Genomic DNA, 17,745 nt, shown 5'->3' with positions numbered 1-17,745 from the left:
GGAGCACTTGTTGCTCTTACAGAGGTTCCCAGCTTCCGCACGGTGGCTCACAGCCAAGTGCATCTAGTTCTGCAAGATTCAACAGCTTCTGAACCCCGCATGCAGCAGGCGTGCGTGCAATGCATTTAACATTCATGCAGGCAGAACACTCAGATACACAAAATGTAATTTTTAAAAAAGAAATTGGTACCTCTAAGTCTCTTTCCTAATGAAAACCCCACAGAAGGCTCCTGGGTCCAAATCAGAGCAGTCACTGCCTGCTTCCCTTAGCAGAGCAGGGCTGAGCCCAACTAGAAGGAAGTCCCTCGTGGACTGAGGAAAAGCGGCAAAACTCGAAACATCGGAGACGAAAAGAAACCATAAAACCAACTCAAAATGTCCTTGGTTTCTTTCTAGCAAGCTTACGAGCTTTAAAGAGATACAGATGAAAACACTCTTTAGTTTTCAGTCCAGGCCAGGTGAGAGGTTGAGGGCAAAGCCCTTGTTATGTAAAACGGGAGGAACCAAGTTCAAGCTCCAGGACCCACAAGAGGGTGGAAAGCAAAACCCGAGTCCAAAAATCACCCTCTGACCTCCACACGTGTAGTGTGGCAGGCTTGCAGCCTCCACACACACAAATACATTAAAAAAGAATCTTTAATACACATGCCTGTAGTCTTAGCACTACAGAAGACGGAGGCAGAAGATCAGGAATTTAAGGTAATCTAGGGCTACTAGCAAGCGCAAGGCCCTGGGTTCGGTCCCCAGCTCCGGAAAAAAAAAAAAAAAAATCAAGCAAACAAACGAACAACAAAAAGCCAAACCAAACCACCCCCCCCAAAAAAGTTTTTTTTTTTGTTTTTTTTTTTTTTGTTTTTTTTTTTTTTTTTCGGAGCTGGGGACTGAACCCAGGGCCTTGAGCTTGCTAGGCAAGCGCTCTACCACTGAGCTAAATCCCCAACCCCCCAAAGTTTAGGGCAAAAAGTGTACATTATACCTTATACCTATATATAAAATTCTGAAAGAACAAGAGTTGTTTTTTAAAAATTGAACATTAGGGTCTAGAGAGAGGGTTCAGGGGTTAAGAGCACTGGCTGCTCTTGCAGAGGACTGGGGTTCAATTCCCAGTATCCACATGGCAGCTCACAAGTGTCTAACTCCAGTTCCAGGGGAGCTGACACCCTCAAGCAGACATATTCAGGCAAAACGCCAATGCCCATTTTTAAGAGTTGAACACTGAAGCCAGGTGTGGTGGTGCACACCTTTGATCTCAGCACTTGGGAGGCAGAAGCAGAGGAAGAGGCAGGCACATTTCTGTGAGGTTTGAGACCAGCCTGATCTATACAATGAGTTCCAGGATAGCCAGAGCTATATCGTGAGACCTGCTCTCAAAATTCAACAAACTTTGAACATAGGTTTTTCATGGAAAAGCCAGAAAGCCACATTTCCCTTAATGAATGGGACACATGTTATTCTATGTGACTCAACTGATGGCAGCAAGCTGGCCATGGGAAGAATTGGCACTGTGGTCATCAAAGTCATACTTAGTGGACACTGCCCATCCATCCTAACTACAGTCCCACTGGCTCTCTTCATAGCATTCAGCAACCAAGTTCACCTCCATTTTGGTAAAGACAAGCTAAGGCTGGCTATCAGGATGCCCCCATCCTCAAAACAAGACTATAGAAGTGGTCTTTTAATAGAACACACGCAATTTATGCCATCAACGGTTTATTCTTCTGTTACGCGTAAAACCACAGCACTCTGAAGTGTTCACAGCTACATTTCCACTCAAGACCTATGCTAATAAATTTGTCCATTGGAAACCACACTCGTGGGTAAGAAAAAGATCTCCGAATGAGCTATAATCCACTTGGTTTATGGCAACGACCAGTGTGTCCTGTACACCTATGGCTACTGCACACAACATGCTCATCCACACACACACACACTTCCCCTGCTCATACAATGTGCACTGAGTGACACAGAAAGATTGGTCACATGAAGCTCTCTGCCCAGGCCCTCTAAGGCCCATGGCACTGCTCTGCCAGACAGGCTCAGGTGTTGTAGAGAGCCCCATGCTAACGACAGGTGCACCTTGTAGCTATCATATCTTCGTACTCTTTGTAAGCAATGGAGCCATCGGGTTCAATGGTCAACACGCTCAAGGGGCTGTATTTGCCGGGCACACATGAAGGCCTTGGCACTGAGGGGTCTAGCTTCTCATAGATGATATTCTGGACCATGGTGTGCACAGGAGAGCCGTACCGATGCCTGACTGCCCGGGGACAGTCCCCTTTACAGTACCTAGGGTTGTATCTGTGCGGGGCCACGATCCAGTTGTCCCATTTGAGCTGACTAAAACTCAGTCTGAAATCATGGAGTTCACACTCGTTTTGAGGGAAAAGAAACTGTCTGAAGTATTCACTGAGATTGAAGGATGCTGTAAGTGGCTTCTTTGTTTCTGAGCTGAGGGTTTTCTGTCCCCGACGGTGCCGAGGAGATCTTTCTACCTCAGTAGCCTCCTCTTCCACAGGACGGGTAGTCACACTGCCCTGGCCGGGATGCTGTGAATGCCTCTGGGTGGACTGAAGGGACTGCCAGGAATGGTAGGCCTGGGTACTCGTGTCATTGAGATACAAGATGAGCGAGGGCGGCACTGAGAGAGGCATATTAAACGTTCCATTCTCTGGGGCCTGGTCTCTTGTGCATGTAAAATTGACAGATAGGTGAATGCTCCTCTCGCTTGAGGCCACCAGGGGCTGAAGGAGGGAGGTCACATCCATCTCAATCCACCTGTGTTTCCTCAGGGTAAATGAGTATGGCGCTCTTGGGGTAGCCTTGCTGGAAGACATGGGCTCCTTTACCACAAGGTCACACACACAGGTCACAGTGGAGGAGGAAGCAGCGGAGTTGTTCAGAGTGTATAGCAAGACCGATTTGAGTAAGTGTTCCATGGCAGTCACCCGGTCCAGGTTAAATAGCAGGTCCACCATTGGCAGGGGTCCTGAGAAGAGAAGCCACCAGTAAGTAATGTTTGCAAACGAACTGGAGAAAGCAGGAAGTGAGACTGAGGAATTAGTACTTGACCATAGGCAGTTTCCCTTCCCTTCCCTTCCCTACCATAAGCCTCAGAAACAAAGGGAAGAAGGGAGCTGATAGGGAAACTGTGGAGGGTCTGGGGTATAAGTCAGTGGCAGAGCATTTGCCTGGTAGGCACAAGGGCCTGGAGCCATGCTTTCGGGTGGACAGAGGTCTGTTTTTGTAACACTGTCACTTTGGAGGCTGACAGAAGGATTGCCACCAGCCTCGGCTACATAATGAGAGTCCTTCATCACACTCACGCACACACACACCTGGGTCTGGTAACCCACACCCACAAAGCCAGTACTTGGAAGGTAAATGCCATCTTTGGCTATACAGTGAGTTTGAGGGCAGTCTGAGTAGGTTACATGAGACATATCCCCCATCCCCATACACACACCTTTCAAAAATCTCCTCCCAAATCCACACAGGGTGAGTCAGGTCTTGGAAAATAGAGGCAAGAAGACCAGAAGGTCAATGGCCCCTTTGGCTATGGACTGAGTTCAAGACCAGCCAGGCTATTCGAGAATGTGGGCTGGTGGGTGGAGCTCAGTGGGGAAGGACAATTGCCACTAAGCTTGAGGACTTGAGTTTGGACCTACATGGTAAAAGAAGAGAACCAACTTCTGAAAACTTTTCTCAGGGGTTGGGGATTTAGCTCAGTGGTAGTGCGCTTGCCTAGGAAGCGCAAGGCCCTGGGTTCGGTCCCCAGCTCCGAAAAAAAGAACCAAAAAAAAAAAACAAAAAAAACAAAAAAAACTTTTCTCTGGCCTTTCTACTCATGATCCTCATCCCTAACTCACACATGCAAACAATTTTCATCTCAGAAAAAGGTGAGAACAGGTTTGTGAAACCAAAGACAATCATTACACCCTCCGGTTTCAGACCCAAACACAGACAGTGGAGCAGAGTATCTCCCTGTGGAGTCATTCCTACACACACAGGCAGGAGACCAGGAAAGCAACACTATCGAGGCAGTCTAGACCCGAATGAAACAAGTCACTTGGAAACATTTGACTGTCGAGGTTGGAAACATTTGACTGTCGAGATTGGAAACAAATGGAGGGTATGAGGCTGCTACAGTGAAACGGGCAAGGGTGGGGAGGGCAGCTTTCAACAGCCACAACTGCCCTGGACAGTTATGGTTTTCATGAACTGGTGGCCAGTGTGTGTGTGTGTCTGTATTGGGGCATGGGGAGTGTGGAGCACATATGGAGGTTGAAAGACAGCTTGTAGGAGCTGGTTCTTGTCAGGCTTGCTGAAGAAGCCTTCATCCACTGAGTTACCTCCAAAGCCCCGGGTGTTTGCTGGTTTTGGTTTTTAAAAGCACAACTCTTCTTCTTACTAAACAGGTCCCCCGTTGCTGACTAATGCTTGGAGGTTTGGGATTTTGCTTGCTTGCTTATTGAGAGAGGTCTGTGTAGCCCTAGCTATCCTGGAACTCACTCTGTAGACCCAGCTGGCCCTGAACTCAAAGAGATTAGCCTGTTCCTGTCTCCTGAGGGCTAGAATTAAAGTCATGAGTCACCGCACCCCAGGTGAGTTTTGTCTTGTTGGTTCTGGAGGTCAAACTCTAGGCACCTAGTATCTAGGACATAAATGGTACCACATCTCAGCCAGACGATGTTTTTTTTTTTTTAAAGAAGATGCACTGTGCAGAGGAGACTGAAACTTTCCTCTTCCAGGGAAACAAGGGGAAATGTCCCATATCACCCACCACAAAGGCAAGTTTTAGGGCACCATCAGCCAACAGCTTGGTAGAATGAAAGATACTAGCTACCTCCAGAACTTTCTTTGGCCTTTCAAGACATTAGTCTCTCTTTTTTTTTTTTTTCCCGGAGCTGGGGATCGAACCCAGGACCTTGCGCTTCCTAGGCAAGCGCTCTACCACTGAGCTAAATCCCCAGCCCCGCATTAGTCTCTTTTAACCTTCACACACTGAGCTGCTGTGCTGCCGTGTGCCTGTAATCCCACAGCACTAGAGTGGCTGAAGCAGGAGAGTCACTGCAAGTTTGAGACTGTCTAAGACAATAAAACTTTAAAGGAAACTCGAACAAGACAGATCTACCATATTAGTTTCTTAACTAAAGATGGTTTAGGAAACAAACAGTGTAACCAATGCTATTGGCCAGGGATGTCGTAGCAGAAGGTTTAGCTAACATATGTGAGCCCCATTACCACCACCAATTTAATCCTTAGTACAACCACACCAAAAAAAATTTTTTAAAGCTTTTTAAAAAGTGCTAACTTAAAAGGTTTGTTTCAGTCGGATACTGAGAATCATGTAAAATAAAATTCAAGCAACAGTGAAAACCTGTGCGATTCCAGTATTCAGGGAGCTGAGGCAGGAGGAGCTGGGTAACAGGGGAAGATCTTGCCTCAAAACAAACCACCAAACCCAAATCAAGGTGTGGCTCCTTATAGTTATAGCAGCAGTAAAGCCCGTCTTGTCCCCCAGCCCAGTTGAACAATCTCCTCCGACCCACCTGTCATCTGGTTGCTGGGAGCCTGCTCCTGCTGGGCACAGGGGCTGAAGAGCCGGACGGTATTGTAGAGGTGACTTCTGCTGGGTTTAGGAACCCCCTCTTTGGTAGCATACGTCTTATAGAGCTTTTTCATGTAGTAGAGAGCTCTGGAGTCAGGCTGCAGCTTAGGGGTCTCACCTCGCCTATCAGAGAGAACCTTGAAGAGGGGGGGCAAGAGGCCAGACCTGTCAGTCCCATCTACAGGCAACAGCAAGGACCAGGGGTCTGCCTCAGACTCCAAATTTTCACTGGCTCCAGCCTGGGATTCTCCCGTGGAAGCCTGAGAGCTAAGGCTAATAAGAAGACACAGCCAGGCAAAGCAGCAAACCCCCAACAGGAATCTGCTGGGAAATGCCATGGCTTGGGAGAACTAAGAAGGAACGCATCTCCCCATGCCCCAGTCTTCTTCCTAAAGGTCAGGGAGGCCCTGGTGTGGTCCTTAAATAAAATCTAGGTGTGGAAGAGTAACTTTACTTCTGTAATCAGACCTCAAGGATGCCTAGCTGTAAGTCATTTCTTATCAGCTCTACAGCAGTCAGCTGATAACACGGTTCTATCCAATTTGTTCTCATTAGATCCAGATTTATCTACTTATTTAGCTTTCTTTCCCTGTTTCTCCTGACATTCACTTCAAACCCACCAAGTATCATCACCCTAACGGACTACTTAGGTAGCTGAGAGCCCGACAGAAATCCAACAAATTAGAAAACAAAACCTCGTGGGCTTTGGGCTGGAGGTGTAACCGCAGAAACATTAGGTTTGTTTGTTTGTTTGTTTTTTCTTTGTCTTTTTTTCTCTTGATTCCTTATCTATCTCTAGAGCTCCCACATTCAGGCGCTTAGAATAACCGATTACGTACTGCCCAGTGAATCTGAGAGGCGGAAAGTCACAATGGGTTCCAAAATTCCAGTAATGTTAGGCTGTTCAACCTGTCCAGGTGGCTCAGTATGGGGGTTGTAAAGTTGGCACAAGACAACAGCTACTTGCAAGGTGCTTTAAAGGAGGACATCAGGGACCAGGTGTGGAGGTGCATGCCTTTAATCCCAGCATTTAGGAGACACAGGCTGGTGGGTCTCCGTGGATTCAAGGGCAGCCTGGTATACATAGAGAGTTCTAGGACAGCCAGAGCTATACAATGTGGACACACCATCTCAAAATAAAAAGGGGACATCACCTTTAACCTTGACCAATTAAAAATTACAATATCTTGAAGCTGGAGAGACGATGACTCGGCAGCTAAGGGCACTGGTTGCTTTTCCTGGAACAAACTTTTTGGCTCGTGGTCATTTGTAACCCTACTTCCAGGGGAGCCAATGCCTTTCTCTCTGGCATCCTTTTTTTTTTTATTTTTTTAATTTTGTTTTGTTTATTGTTTGTTTGGCTATTTATTTATTTATTTTTATTTTATTTTATTTTATTTTAATTTAGAGAATACTTTATTAATTTTTGTAATCAAACCCAGGTAGATAAGACCTTACATATTTAATACAGTGTGTTACCCCTGTACAAATGGAAAAAACTTAAGTTCAACATTTCTAGACCAATATGGCTGTTAATTTCCGTACAGTGCCAACTCAACACAGTAAACGGGGATACTTTTTTCCAAAGTTGACAGCACAGCTAAAGTTTCAAAAAATTCAAATTATATAACTGTATATATATATTTTATTTATATAAAAAGACCAATAATAGCAGTGTGTTATGCATCAACAGCAGCAACAGCTTTTCCAGGTTCTGCAGTCATCTGAACAAAACTGTAGAGACATCCAGCACACTCCATTAAAAAAAAAAAAAAGTAAAAAAACAAAACCCGAGAAAACAGCACAGTTCTGTTACTCTTGTGGTACCTGGCACCATTTTTTTTTAAATTAGCTTCTCAATCATCATCTGGAAAGAAAACATTCTGAGCAACATCATTAAAAACAGCTCTGATAAAGCACGGTCACTACTACGTATCATAAAGCAGGTACAAGCTATTTTACATCCACAGAGGTATGATACAGTACTGTCCTACATCTATAATACTAGAGGATACAATTTAAAAGGCTTTTGAGACTTGATTCTACTTTTCCAGCTGAGGGCCCAAAGGATGGTGTGACACAGCTTTGTAAAGAAACATACTCTAGACAGGATTTCCTTTCACTAGTGGCACAGTTCTAAGGATTCATTCTCTCCATGAATGTCAGCTAAAACCGTTATTAAAAAAATGAAATATCCCTAGAACAAAACCGTATAACCATCGGATTCACATGAAGATGACCTAGTGGAGACAAGCTGGACCTCACCTTACCAACAAGCTATCAAATCTGTTATGTTTAAACAGTGAGACCTCCAAGGAAGGAGATGCCAAGTAGTGCTTCAAAGCTTCGGACCACAATCAAACACAGCATCCTTTTCAACAGAAGCAGAAGCTCATCTGAATATGCTCAAGGATGCTGACATCAACATTTAATCATCTCCTCACTCATCCAGGAAGAAGGGGAGATCAGTTACTACTGTACTTTATTGTGTTCAACCAAATCACCATGTTACAAAAATAGCAAGCTGCCATAATAAAAAATAAGGCTCCTCTATCCAGCACCAGATAGCATCATTTTACTTTCAAGCCTAGAAATTGCACACTTGTATATAAACCAACCGAAGATGAGATGAGGATTGAGAGTTCATCTTGGTGGATTTTTCCTTTGATGAATATGAAGTGTCCTTCCTTATCTTTTTTGATGACTTTTAATTGAAAATTGATTTTATTTGATATTAGAATGGCTACTCCAGCTTGCTTCTTCTGACCATTTGCTTGGAAAGTTGTTTTCCAGCCTTTCACTCTGAGGTAGTGTCTGTCTTTGTCTCTGAGGTGTGTTTCCTGTAGGCAGCAGAATGCAGGGTCCTCATTGCGTATCCAGTTTGTTAATCTATGTCTTTTTATTGGGGAGTTGAGGCCATTGATGTTGAGAGATATTAAGGAATAGTGATTATTGCTTCCTGTTATATTTATATTTGGATGTGAGGTTATGTTTGTGTGCTTTTCTTCTCTTTGTTTTGTTGCCAAGATGATTAGTTTCTTGCTTCTTCTAGGGTATAGCTTGCCTCCTTATGTTGGGCTTTACCCTTTATGATCCTTTGTAGTGCTGGATTTGTAGAAAGATATTGTGTAAATTTAGTTTTGTCATGGAATATCTTGGTTTCTCCATCTATGTTAATTGAGAGTTTTGCAGGATACAGTAACCTGGGCTGGCATTTGTGTTCTCTTAGGGTCTGTATGACATCTGTCCAGGATCTTCTGGCCTTCATAGTTTCTGGCGAAAAGTCTGGTGTGATTCTGATAGGTCTGCCTTTATATGTTACTTGACCTTTTTCCCTTACTGCTTTTAATAGTCTTTCTTTATTTTGTGCGTTTGGTGTTTTGACAATTATGTGACGGGAGGTGTTTCTTTTCTGGTCCAATCTATTTGGAGTTCTGTAGGCTTCTTGTATGCCTATGGGTATCTCTTTTTTTAGGTTAGCGAAGTTTTCTTCTATGATTTTGTTGAAGATATTTACTGGTCCTTTGAGCTGGGAGTCTTCACTCTCTTCTATACCTATTATCCTTAGGTTTGATCTTCTCATTGAGTCCTGGATTTCCTGTATGTTTTGGACCATTAGCTTTTTCTGCTTTACATTATCTTTGACAGTTGAGTCAATGATTTCTATGGAATCTTCTGCTCCCGAGATTCTCTCTTCCATCTCTTGTATTCTGTTGGTGAAGCTTGTATCTACAGCTCCTTGTCTTTTCTTTTGATTTTCTATGTCCAGGGTTGTTTCCATGTGTTCTTTCTTGATTGCTTCTATTTCCATTTTTAATTCCTTCAACTGTTTGATTGTGTTTTCCTGGAATTCTTTCAGGGATTTTTGTGATTCCTCTCTGTAGGCTTCTACTTGTTCTCTAAGGGAGTTCTTTATGTCTTTCTTGAAGTCCTCCAGCATCATGATCAAATATGATTTTGAAACTAGATCTTGCTTTTCTGGTGTGTTTGGATATTCCGTGTTTGCTTTGGTGGGAGAATTGGGCTCCGATGATGCCATGTAGTCTTGGTTTCTGTTGCTTGGGTTCCTGCGCTTGCCTCTCGCCATCAGATTATCTCTAGTGTTACTTTGTTCTGCTATTTCTGACCGTGGCTAGACTGTCCTATAAGCCTGTGTGTCAGGCGTGCTGTAGACCTGTTTTCCTGTTTTCTTTCAGCCAGTTATGGGGACAGAGTGTTCTGCTTTCGGGCGTGTAGTTTTTCCTCTCTACAGGTCTTCAGCTGTTCCTGTGGGCCTGTGTCTTGAGTTCACCAGGCAGGTTTCCTGCAGGGGAAAAGTTGGTCCCACCTGTGGTTCCAAGGCTCAAGTCTGCTCCTCGAGGGGCACTGTCCAAGTCCTCTCCTCGGCGGCAGCAACTGGGAAGATCTGCGCTGCTCTTTCCGGGAGCCTCTGCGCACCAGGGCTCCAGCTGACGCTTGGTGTTCTCCTCTGGCGTCTGGACGTGCACAGAGTGCAGCCTCCTCTGGTCTCCCAGGCGTGTCTGCCTCTCTGAAGGTTCAGCTCTCCCTCCCACGGGATTTGGGTGCAGAGAACTGTTTATCCGGTCTGTTTCCTTCAGGTTCCGGCGGTGTCTCAGGGGCAGGGGTCCTGCCGCTCCTGGGCCCTCCCCTACGGGAACGCAGAGGCCTTATACAGTTGCCTCTTGGGCCAGGGATGTGGGCAGGGGTGGGCAGTGTTGGTGGTCTCCTCCGCTCTGCAGCCTCAGGAGTGCCCACCTGATCAGGCGGTGAGGTCTCTCTCCCACGGGGTTTGGGAGCAGAGAGCTGCTGCGGGCCGGGATCCGAGGGTCTCTCTGGCATCCTTAGGGATGCAAAACACCCATTATAAAATGAAAATAAGGGCTGGAGAGATGGCTCAGCGGTTAAGAGCACCCGACTGCTCTTCCAGAGGTCCTGAGTTCAATTCCCAGCAACCACATGGTGGCTCACAACCATCTGTAAGGAGACCCGATGCCCTCTTCTGGTGTGTCTGAAGACAGCTACAGTGTACTTATATATAATAAATGAATAAATAAATCTTTAAAATGAAAATAAGGGGCTGGAGAGATGGCTCAGCGGTTAAGAGCACTGACTGCTCTTCCAGAGGTCATGAGTTCAAATCCCAGCAACCACATGGTGGCTCACAACCATCTGTAATGAGATTTGATGCTCTCTTCTGGTGTGTCGGAGGACAGTGACAGTGTATATATATATAATAAATAAATCTTTAAAAAAATGAAAATAAACAAATCTTTTTATGAAAATCCACACTATCTAGCTGGGATGGCAAGATAGCAACTTGCCACCAAGCCTAATGACCAGAAAGTTCAGTCCTAAAGGCCTGAATTCAACTCGTGTGATCCCTATGGTAAGAGGGGAGAAGAGACTCCTACAGATTGCCTTCTGACCTACACCCTTAGCCCTTGCATACCAAATACAAATACACATTTTAAAATGTAACGAAAGTACAATAGCCTAATGCCCTTGTTTTGGTCTACAATTCACTTGACCATACTCTGGTTGAAAAGTTTTGAGACATTAGCAAGTGTTATCAAGTAAACACCTTATTTATTTTTTAACCAACCACCCAGATGGCAGAAATCACAACAGTGTTTTAGTCTTTGATTAAAGTATTTATGTTACTGACTTGGAGGTGAGATCAAGCTAGACAATGTTTAAGGAAAACCGTGTGTGTGTGTGTGTGTGTGTACGCACATGTGCTCATGGACGCACATGCAGGTGCGCCATGAAAGGAGAGGCTATCTAGTGCCTCTTGGAAGGAGACTATCTCTTGGGAGAAAGTCAAAACACACTAATAACACAGAAAAAAAAATCAGTTTGCCCAACACCAGATTGTTAAATCCGAACTACCCTCGCAAAACTGAAACTCACTGTCAAACTGCCCCAGTTTGATTGCCAAATTATTTATCCCATTTACAGCCACTGAGAGGAGGAGAAAGGTCGGTGAGTCCCACAGGATAAGATCAGTTAAGAGAATGCACTTTAGGGAAAACACAACAGCTCCTTAGAGAGTGGCGTCTGGGCTTGATGACACACTCATCCCAAACCCACAACTTTCTCCTTGGCTTCTACCACCTCTATCCACAGCTGACAACTGTCAGACTCATGACTGAACTAGGAGAAACCTTTACATCACATCTTGGACAAGTCTACAGCCTGCTAGTGGCTTGCTAGGCAGTGTATACCGAAGCTCTAGATCCATCTCCCTAATTTTGTACTGCGGTCAGTGAGGGACTGATAACAGCCCAGCCCCCTTTTGGTTACGGGGACCACATATACCTTGCGAGGCTTAGGAACAGCAGAACTAGGAGAACAAGTCTTTTTTTTTTTTTTTTTTTTTTTTTTTTTTTTAATAGCAGCTCCCCGCTCTGTTATTCAAAGGCCTAGTACTGAGCAGAAAGGACAGCCTCTTGGAACGGCCAGAAGCTCCTAAGCCCCGCCCATCATCCTAATCCACGCCCCATGCACCTATAAGGCACCGCCCCTGCGCTCTCTAGACAAGGACCTTACGAGCGTATCCAACTAAGATCCCTAGGGGCTTAGGCCCCGCCCACTTGCTCCCAAAAGCTCAGTACATTCACCCACCAGGCCCCCATTCCTCTTCAAGCTCCGCCCCTTAGCAACAACACCCTCTCCTTGACGTCCACCACGCTCCCTTAAGCCCACAGGCACCTCTGTAGGCCCCACCCACATGTCTCTCCTTGGGTCAGTTCCGCACCCGCGGAAGGTCAGGCCGCGCCCACCGAGGTCAACTCGCATTTCTTTTTGCATCTCCTCCTCAAGATAGAAGAAAAATGGTAGCTCCCGGAAATGACTTCACGATCTCCAGGGTCGGCTTCCGCTCCTCCCGGAAGTGACGTGCGAAAGCCGGGCTCAGCGCTGTGGAGGTAGAGGTGACTGGGTATAGAGGGTCGTGGTCGTGGGCAGTGGGAGTTTTTTGCGAGACTGAGCCACGCACCTATCTTCTGTCCTCAGGGCCGCCGCCACCATGGGCCGCGAGTTTGGGAACCTGACGCGGATACGGCATGTGATCTCCTACAGCTTGTCGCCCTTTGAGCAGCGCGCCTTCCCGCACTATTTCAGCAAAGGCATCCCCAACGTGCTGCGCCGCACTCGCGAGCGCATCCTGCGCGTGGCGCCGCGTGAGTGCGGGGCGGGTGGGGTACGGCCGCGCGCACCTTTCCTACCAACATCTTCGACAGACATGGAGTTCTTATCGTATCGAAATGACTGGCCTAAGGTCACTTGGGTGACTCCAACGTCTCCCTCTGAGGTCATCTCTGTCCACTATCAATGACGAAAGGCTGATGCAATCAATGTCTTGTCTTAGATATGCGGCCTTTTTTTTTTTTTCTTTTCTTTTTTTTTTCGGGGCTGGGGATCGAACCCAGGACCTTGCACTTCCTAGGCAAGCGCTCTACCACTGAGCCAAATCCCCAACCCCAGATATGCGGCCTCTTTTGCTGACGGTTTCATGGCGTTGTGAATATGTCAAGAACCCGTGGAAGGTGCACTTAAATTTGATGGAGAGGCTGAGGTTCGATCTTGCTGTAGAAGCCAGGCTGGCCTCAAACTTAAGATTTTACTGCCTTGTCCTTAGGACTGGTGGCTGGGATTGTAGGCAGGCCCAAGCACAGCAACTGAAAATGTACTTTTTTTTAAAATAGTGAAGTTTATTTTAGGTGAATTTCATGGTATTTTTTATTTGGTATTAAGTAGGAGAGAGACTAGGGAATGTGAAGGCTAAATCTTCCTGGGTTGATGTCTTTGTTTGGGTTGCTTCTAAAATGGTTGTTTAATATAACCATTTTGAACTTCTTATTAAAAGTGGATTCTGGTCATAATAGTGCTTGCATTTAATTCCAGTGATCCTGAGGCAGAAGCAGGTGGTTCAATGTACTTTGAGGCCAACCTCTGGTCTACGTAGGGAGTTCTGGGCCAGCAAGGGCCTTATACTGAGAGCCTGTCTCAAAACAGCAACAGAATCTTAGGGCTGAGGATGGCTTGACAGTTCAAAGCCTTTTCTGCTCTTTTAGAGGATCTGGATTCTGTTCCCAGCACCCATATGGTGGCTTACAACCATCTGTGACTTCAGTGTCCTAAGGGATTACCTTAGTCACCTCGGTTTGCCCTGAGTCACAGCACAGGGCATGCACACAGTTGTACAACCATACATTCAGGTGAAACACTCATAAAATAAAATATGAAAAGCAAAGGCCAGGCATGTGTGCCTTTAATCCCAATGTTCAGGAGCCAGAGGCAGGCAGATCCCTGAGTTCAAGGACAGCCAGGGCTACACAGAAAAACCCTTTCTCCAAAGCCAAACAAAAAGTTAGAAGCTAGGGACAATAGAATAACGGGCAGAATTTGTTGAAAGTCAGACATAAGGACATGGCACATGACAGAGGTGGGTGGATCCCTTGTTTGAGGCCAGTCTGTCTACATAATGAGACCATATCAAAAAATAAAAAGGGGGAGGGGCTGGAGAGATGGCTCAGCAGTTAAGAGCACTGACTGCTCTTCCAGAGGTCCTGAGTTCAATTCCCAGCAACCACATGGTGGCTCACAACCATCTGTAATGGGCATCCGATGTCCTCTTCTGGTGTGTGGAAGAGAGCTACAGTGTACTCATATATAGTAAATAAGTCTTTAAAAATAAATAAATAAAAGGACCCGGTAGCTGGAGAGACGGTGCATGCACTTGTTCATGTAGATGACCCAGGTGTGATTTCTAGCATACCTATTGGTGTGCTCACAACCATCTATAACTCCAGTTCCAGGGCATCCAGCATCTTCTGGCCCCCAGGGCACCACACACATATGTGGTGCACAATCATACATGCGCGCACGCACACACACACACACAATAATAAAATGGAAATTTTTAAAAAGTTGCTGAGAGAATGAGTGTACTCACAACTTACTCTTGATTCCTGCAGCATTTGTACTGTTCTATCTGATCTACACATGGGGCAACCAGGAGTTTGCGCAGTCCAAACGGAAGAATCCAGCTAAGTACGAGAATGACAAGTGAGCAGCCTGCACCTGGATGACAGTCCCCTGCCTTTGAAAGACCCTGCTCCGGGAGAGGAATCCACACTGTAGTCTTGAAGACAATAAACTACTTATGGACTTCCCTTTGTGACTTTGTGTGCTTATTTGAGACAAGGTCTCACTGTGTGTCCCTGACTGGCCTACATCTGCTAAGATACCTGCCTGCCTGTCTCCTAAGTCATGGTGCTCAGCACCATGCCTAGCACAACTTTGTTTTGTTTTGTTTTATAAGCAGAGTCCCTAATGTGACTGGTAATATTCAAGTTCATGACAGTCCCTTTCTTAGCATGTCCTGAAGGGGGTCAGGGGTAACTGTGAGTGGCATGGAACCTGGAGTGAGGTTCCCAACCCTCTGCTCCCATTACAACCATAAGGGCTAGGGAATGACACTAATTAGTGTGTCAGGTGTACTTTATAGACACTAATGAACTCTTACCTCACGGTAGCCTTTGAAGTAAGCATTCTAATCCCTTTGCTGATGAGGAATCCTAGCTTAAGTACTTTGCCCAGAATCATATGACAGAGAGTTGGTAGAGCCAGGTACCAGTGTGTGCTCTTAAAACCAAGCTATACTGCCTTCCTTAGCCTAAGGAACTTCATCTTTGAAAGGAGAACATGAGACAACCCCATGGCTGCTACAGTCACAGCGAACCATGGTTGGTTTTCTGTCCTGGAGCCAATCCAACAGTGGCTTTTAGTCATATGTGGCCCACAGAGGCTGAGAAGATGTATCCCTTTATGGAAGAAGTATACTGCCTGCTCTAGAGCCTTTGGATGTCTCCTAGTTTCTGGAGATGATAGGTTGGCAGTCCTGAGCTGGCCCTGTCATTTGGCTTAAGAACATTGCAGACTGTAGCAACTGACAATCCAACATCTGACTCAGACTCTTGCCTGATGATGGCTGGCTAGTACCAAAAGTTCTCAGAAGAGGACAAATTACTTCCAACAGTTGCTTAGACTGTGAGGCAGGATGGGAAATGGCTGTGTCTGACAGTCATACACCCATATCCTTAAAAGGGTGGTTTGCAACCTCCCTGATGCAAGCCTTTAATACAGTTCTTCATGTGGTGCTGACCCCAACCATAAAATTATTTTTGCTACTTCATAATTAGTTTTACTACTGTTATAATGGAAATGTTTTCAGATGGTCTTTGGTGACCCCTGTGGAAGGGTCGTTCAATCTCCAATGGGATTGTGACCCACAGGGTGAGAACCACTGCCTTAAACTCTTAACTTCTGCAGCCTTAAATGTCTTATCTATGAACTGTATCAACAGAAAAGGCAGGAGTTAGCTGCAGTGGGCATGGTGAAATGAGTGACCCCAGGGCTGAACACCATACCCAGTCCATATGGCTCTGTTCAGATTTATTCTGAATGGTCTCAAAGCACATGAGTCAGAATCTGAAATAGCTAGATTGGTGGTGGTGGTGTATTCCTTTAATCCCAGCACTCGGGAGACAGAGGCATGTGGGCAGGTGGAACTCTAAGTTTGAGGCCAGCCTGGTCTAGAGAGAGAGTTCCAGGACAGCCAGGGTTATTACACAGAGAAACCCTGTCTCAAGCCAAAAAAAAAAAAACAAAAAACAAAAAAAACCCAAGAAACCTGAAGTCAGCTGCAAGTTCCAAGGAGGTAGAGGCATAGCTGCATAGCTGCATAGCTGCACAGCTGCATAGCTACATCCATCTTGACTTTGGACACTGCAGCTCAGAAAACTAAAGTTTCCTTAGCCCAGAGCAGAAGATGAGTCTCTTAGTCGGACCTTTTAAAGATATATATTATTGTGTGTACACATATGCCACGGTGTGCATGGGGAGGTCAGAGGACAACTTTGTGAGGTCAGTTCTGTCCTTCCACCTTTATCTGAATTACAGGGATCAAACTTGGGCGGCTCGGCTTGGATGGCACTGTCACTGCAGTGCCAGCCCCCCGGCCATTGGGAATCTGTTGAGATTATCCTCTTGTAAGGCTCTGATGTTCAGGGGTCCTGCTCATGGCTGACATTGTTAAGGCTATTTTGAGCCTGTCCCTCACAGACTCTGCCCCTTTGAGCTTAGAGCAGGGGTCTGAGCTGTGTGCCAGGTGTCCAGTGACTCTGACTTTATGTGATGCAGGACCTGGGACTACTTTAGGGACTTGCTCTTTTTATTTAAAGGGTACATTTTTAAAACTTCTTTATGTCCATTGGTGTTTTGCATGCACGTATGTTTATATGAGGGTGTCAGATCCCCTGGAACTGGAGCTACAGACAGCTGTGAGCTGCCATGCGGGTGCTGGGAGTTGAACATGGGTCCTCTGGAAGAGGAGCCAGTGCTCACTCGTCCCCCCCCCCCCCCACACACACAGAGAGAGAGAGAGAGAGAGAGAGAGAGACAGAGACAGAGAGAGAGACAGAGAGAGAGACAGAGAGAGAGACAGAGAGAGAGAGACAGAGAGAGAGACACAGAGACAGAGAGAGAGAGAGACAGAGACAGAGAGAGAGAGAGAGACAGAGACAGAGAGAGAGAGAGAGAGAGAGAGAGAGAGAGAGACAGAGACAGAGACAGAGACAGAGAGACAGGGGCGCCCTAGGATTGCAGACATGCTGGCACTCCTGGCTTGTTACATGGGTGCCAGCATGGGTGTTGGTGATCTGAACTTAGGTCCTCCTGTTTGTGTGACAAGTACTTTCCCCTATCTCCTTGAGTCAAGCCTTTTAAGGAAGGAAAGACCGTTGCTATGGTCCCATGTCTCCAATACCCACAACTTCCAGCCCTCTTTCATTCCCTGTGATGCAACCATTTGCTCCATTTAACTCTTGGCAAGGCCTATGTTCCTGTCCCCAGATGCCTTTCCCCTATGGGCTGCAATCTGGGAAAGAGAGCTCTCTCCATCCTGCTAGTACTGTAGTTAGAACATAGGTAGGCCTACATAGTACAGGCCCAGACACCTGCCAGTTCCAACCAAAAAGCAAATACACTTTGACCCTTTGTTGAAATGTTACCTGGAAACATTTCTCCATTTCAAAGTCTTCCACCCTTTTATAGACACCTCTTGCTCTGGGATG

At 46.0% G+C, this 17,745-nt stretch overlaps 2 protein-coding genes across 6 annotated transcripts; one reads left to right on the top strand and one right to left on the bottom strand.

Moving 5' to 3' along the window:
• Positions 1–1,693: 1,693 nt before the first annotated feature.
• Positions 1,694–12,474, bottom strand: Gdf9 (growth differentiation factor 9). Of its 4 annotated transcripts, none has more exons than NM_001439460.1 (3): positions 12,339–12,474; positions 5,550–5,745; positions 1,694–2,986 (listed from the first exon to the last, which is right to left on the bottom strand). In NM_001439460.1, exons 2-3 carry the CDS (start codon positions 5,680–5,682, stop codon positions 2,061–2,063), a joined length of 1,059 nt encoding a protein of 352 aa, NP_001426389.1. In that variant the 5' UTR covers positions 5,683–5,745; positions 12,339–12,474; the 3' UTR covers positions 1,694–2,060. The 4 variants fall into 4 exon arrangements, with proteins under 4 accessions (NP_001426389.1, NP_001426390.1, NP_067704.2 ...); NM_001439461.1 differs by having other exon boundaries at positions 12,366–12,474; XM_087574007.1 differs by having other exon boundaries at positions 1,698–2,986; positions 12,233–12,437.
• Uqcrq (ubiquinol-cytochrome c reductase, complex III subunit VII) lies at positions 12,403–15,805 on the top strand. Of its 2 annotated transcripts, XM_087573597.1 has the most exons (3): positions 12,403–12,534; positions 12,623–12,789; positions 14,587–14,784. In XM_087573597.1, exons 1-3 carry the CDS (start codon positions 12,458–12,460, stop codon positions 14,679–14,681), a joined length of 339 nt encoding a protein of 112 aa, XP_087429723.1. In that variant the 5' UTR covers positions 12,403–12,457; the 3' UTR covers positions 14,682–14,784.
• Positions 15,806–17,745: the final 1,940 nt, after the last annotated feature.

The sequence above is a fragment of the Rattus norvegicus genome, chromosome 10 (assembly GCF_021556685.1).
Source record: "Rattus norvegicus strain SHRSP/BbbUtx chromosome 10, alternate assembly SHRSP_T2T, whole genome shotgun sequence".
In the NCBI taxonomy this organism is placed as follows: Eukaryota; Metazoa; Chordata; class Mammalia; order Rodentia; family Muridae; genus Rattus; species Rattus norvegicus.
Note: the sequence above shows the minus strand (reverse complement) of the source record. Positions and strands in the feature narration are given on the sequence as shown.

Bases quoted from the DNA above. Each gene is read 5' to 3' on its own strand.
- Gdf9 (NM_021672.2), bottom strand. From the start codon at position 5,946: ATGGCATTTCCCAGCAGATTCCTGTTGGGGGTTTGCTGCTTTGCCTGG. The intron at 2,987-5,549 runs GTGGGTCGGAGG...TTCTCTTCTCAG, and splicing joins TCCCAGCAACCAGATGACAG to GACCCCTGCCAATGGTGGAC.
- Uqcrq (XM_087573597.1), top strand. From the start codon at position 12,458: ATGACTTCACGATCTCCAGGGTCGGCTTCCGCTCCTCCCGGAAGTGAC. The intron at 12,535-12,622 runs GTAGAGGTGACT...TTCTGTCCTCAG, and splicing joins CCGGGCTCAGCGCTGTGGAG to GGCCGCCGCCACCATGGGCC. The intron at 12,790-14,586 runs GTGAGTGCGGGG...TGATTCCTGCAG, and splicing joins CATCCTGCGCGTGGCGCCGC to CATTTGTACTGTTCTATCTG.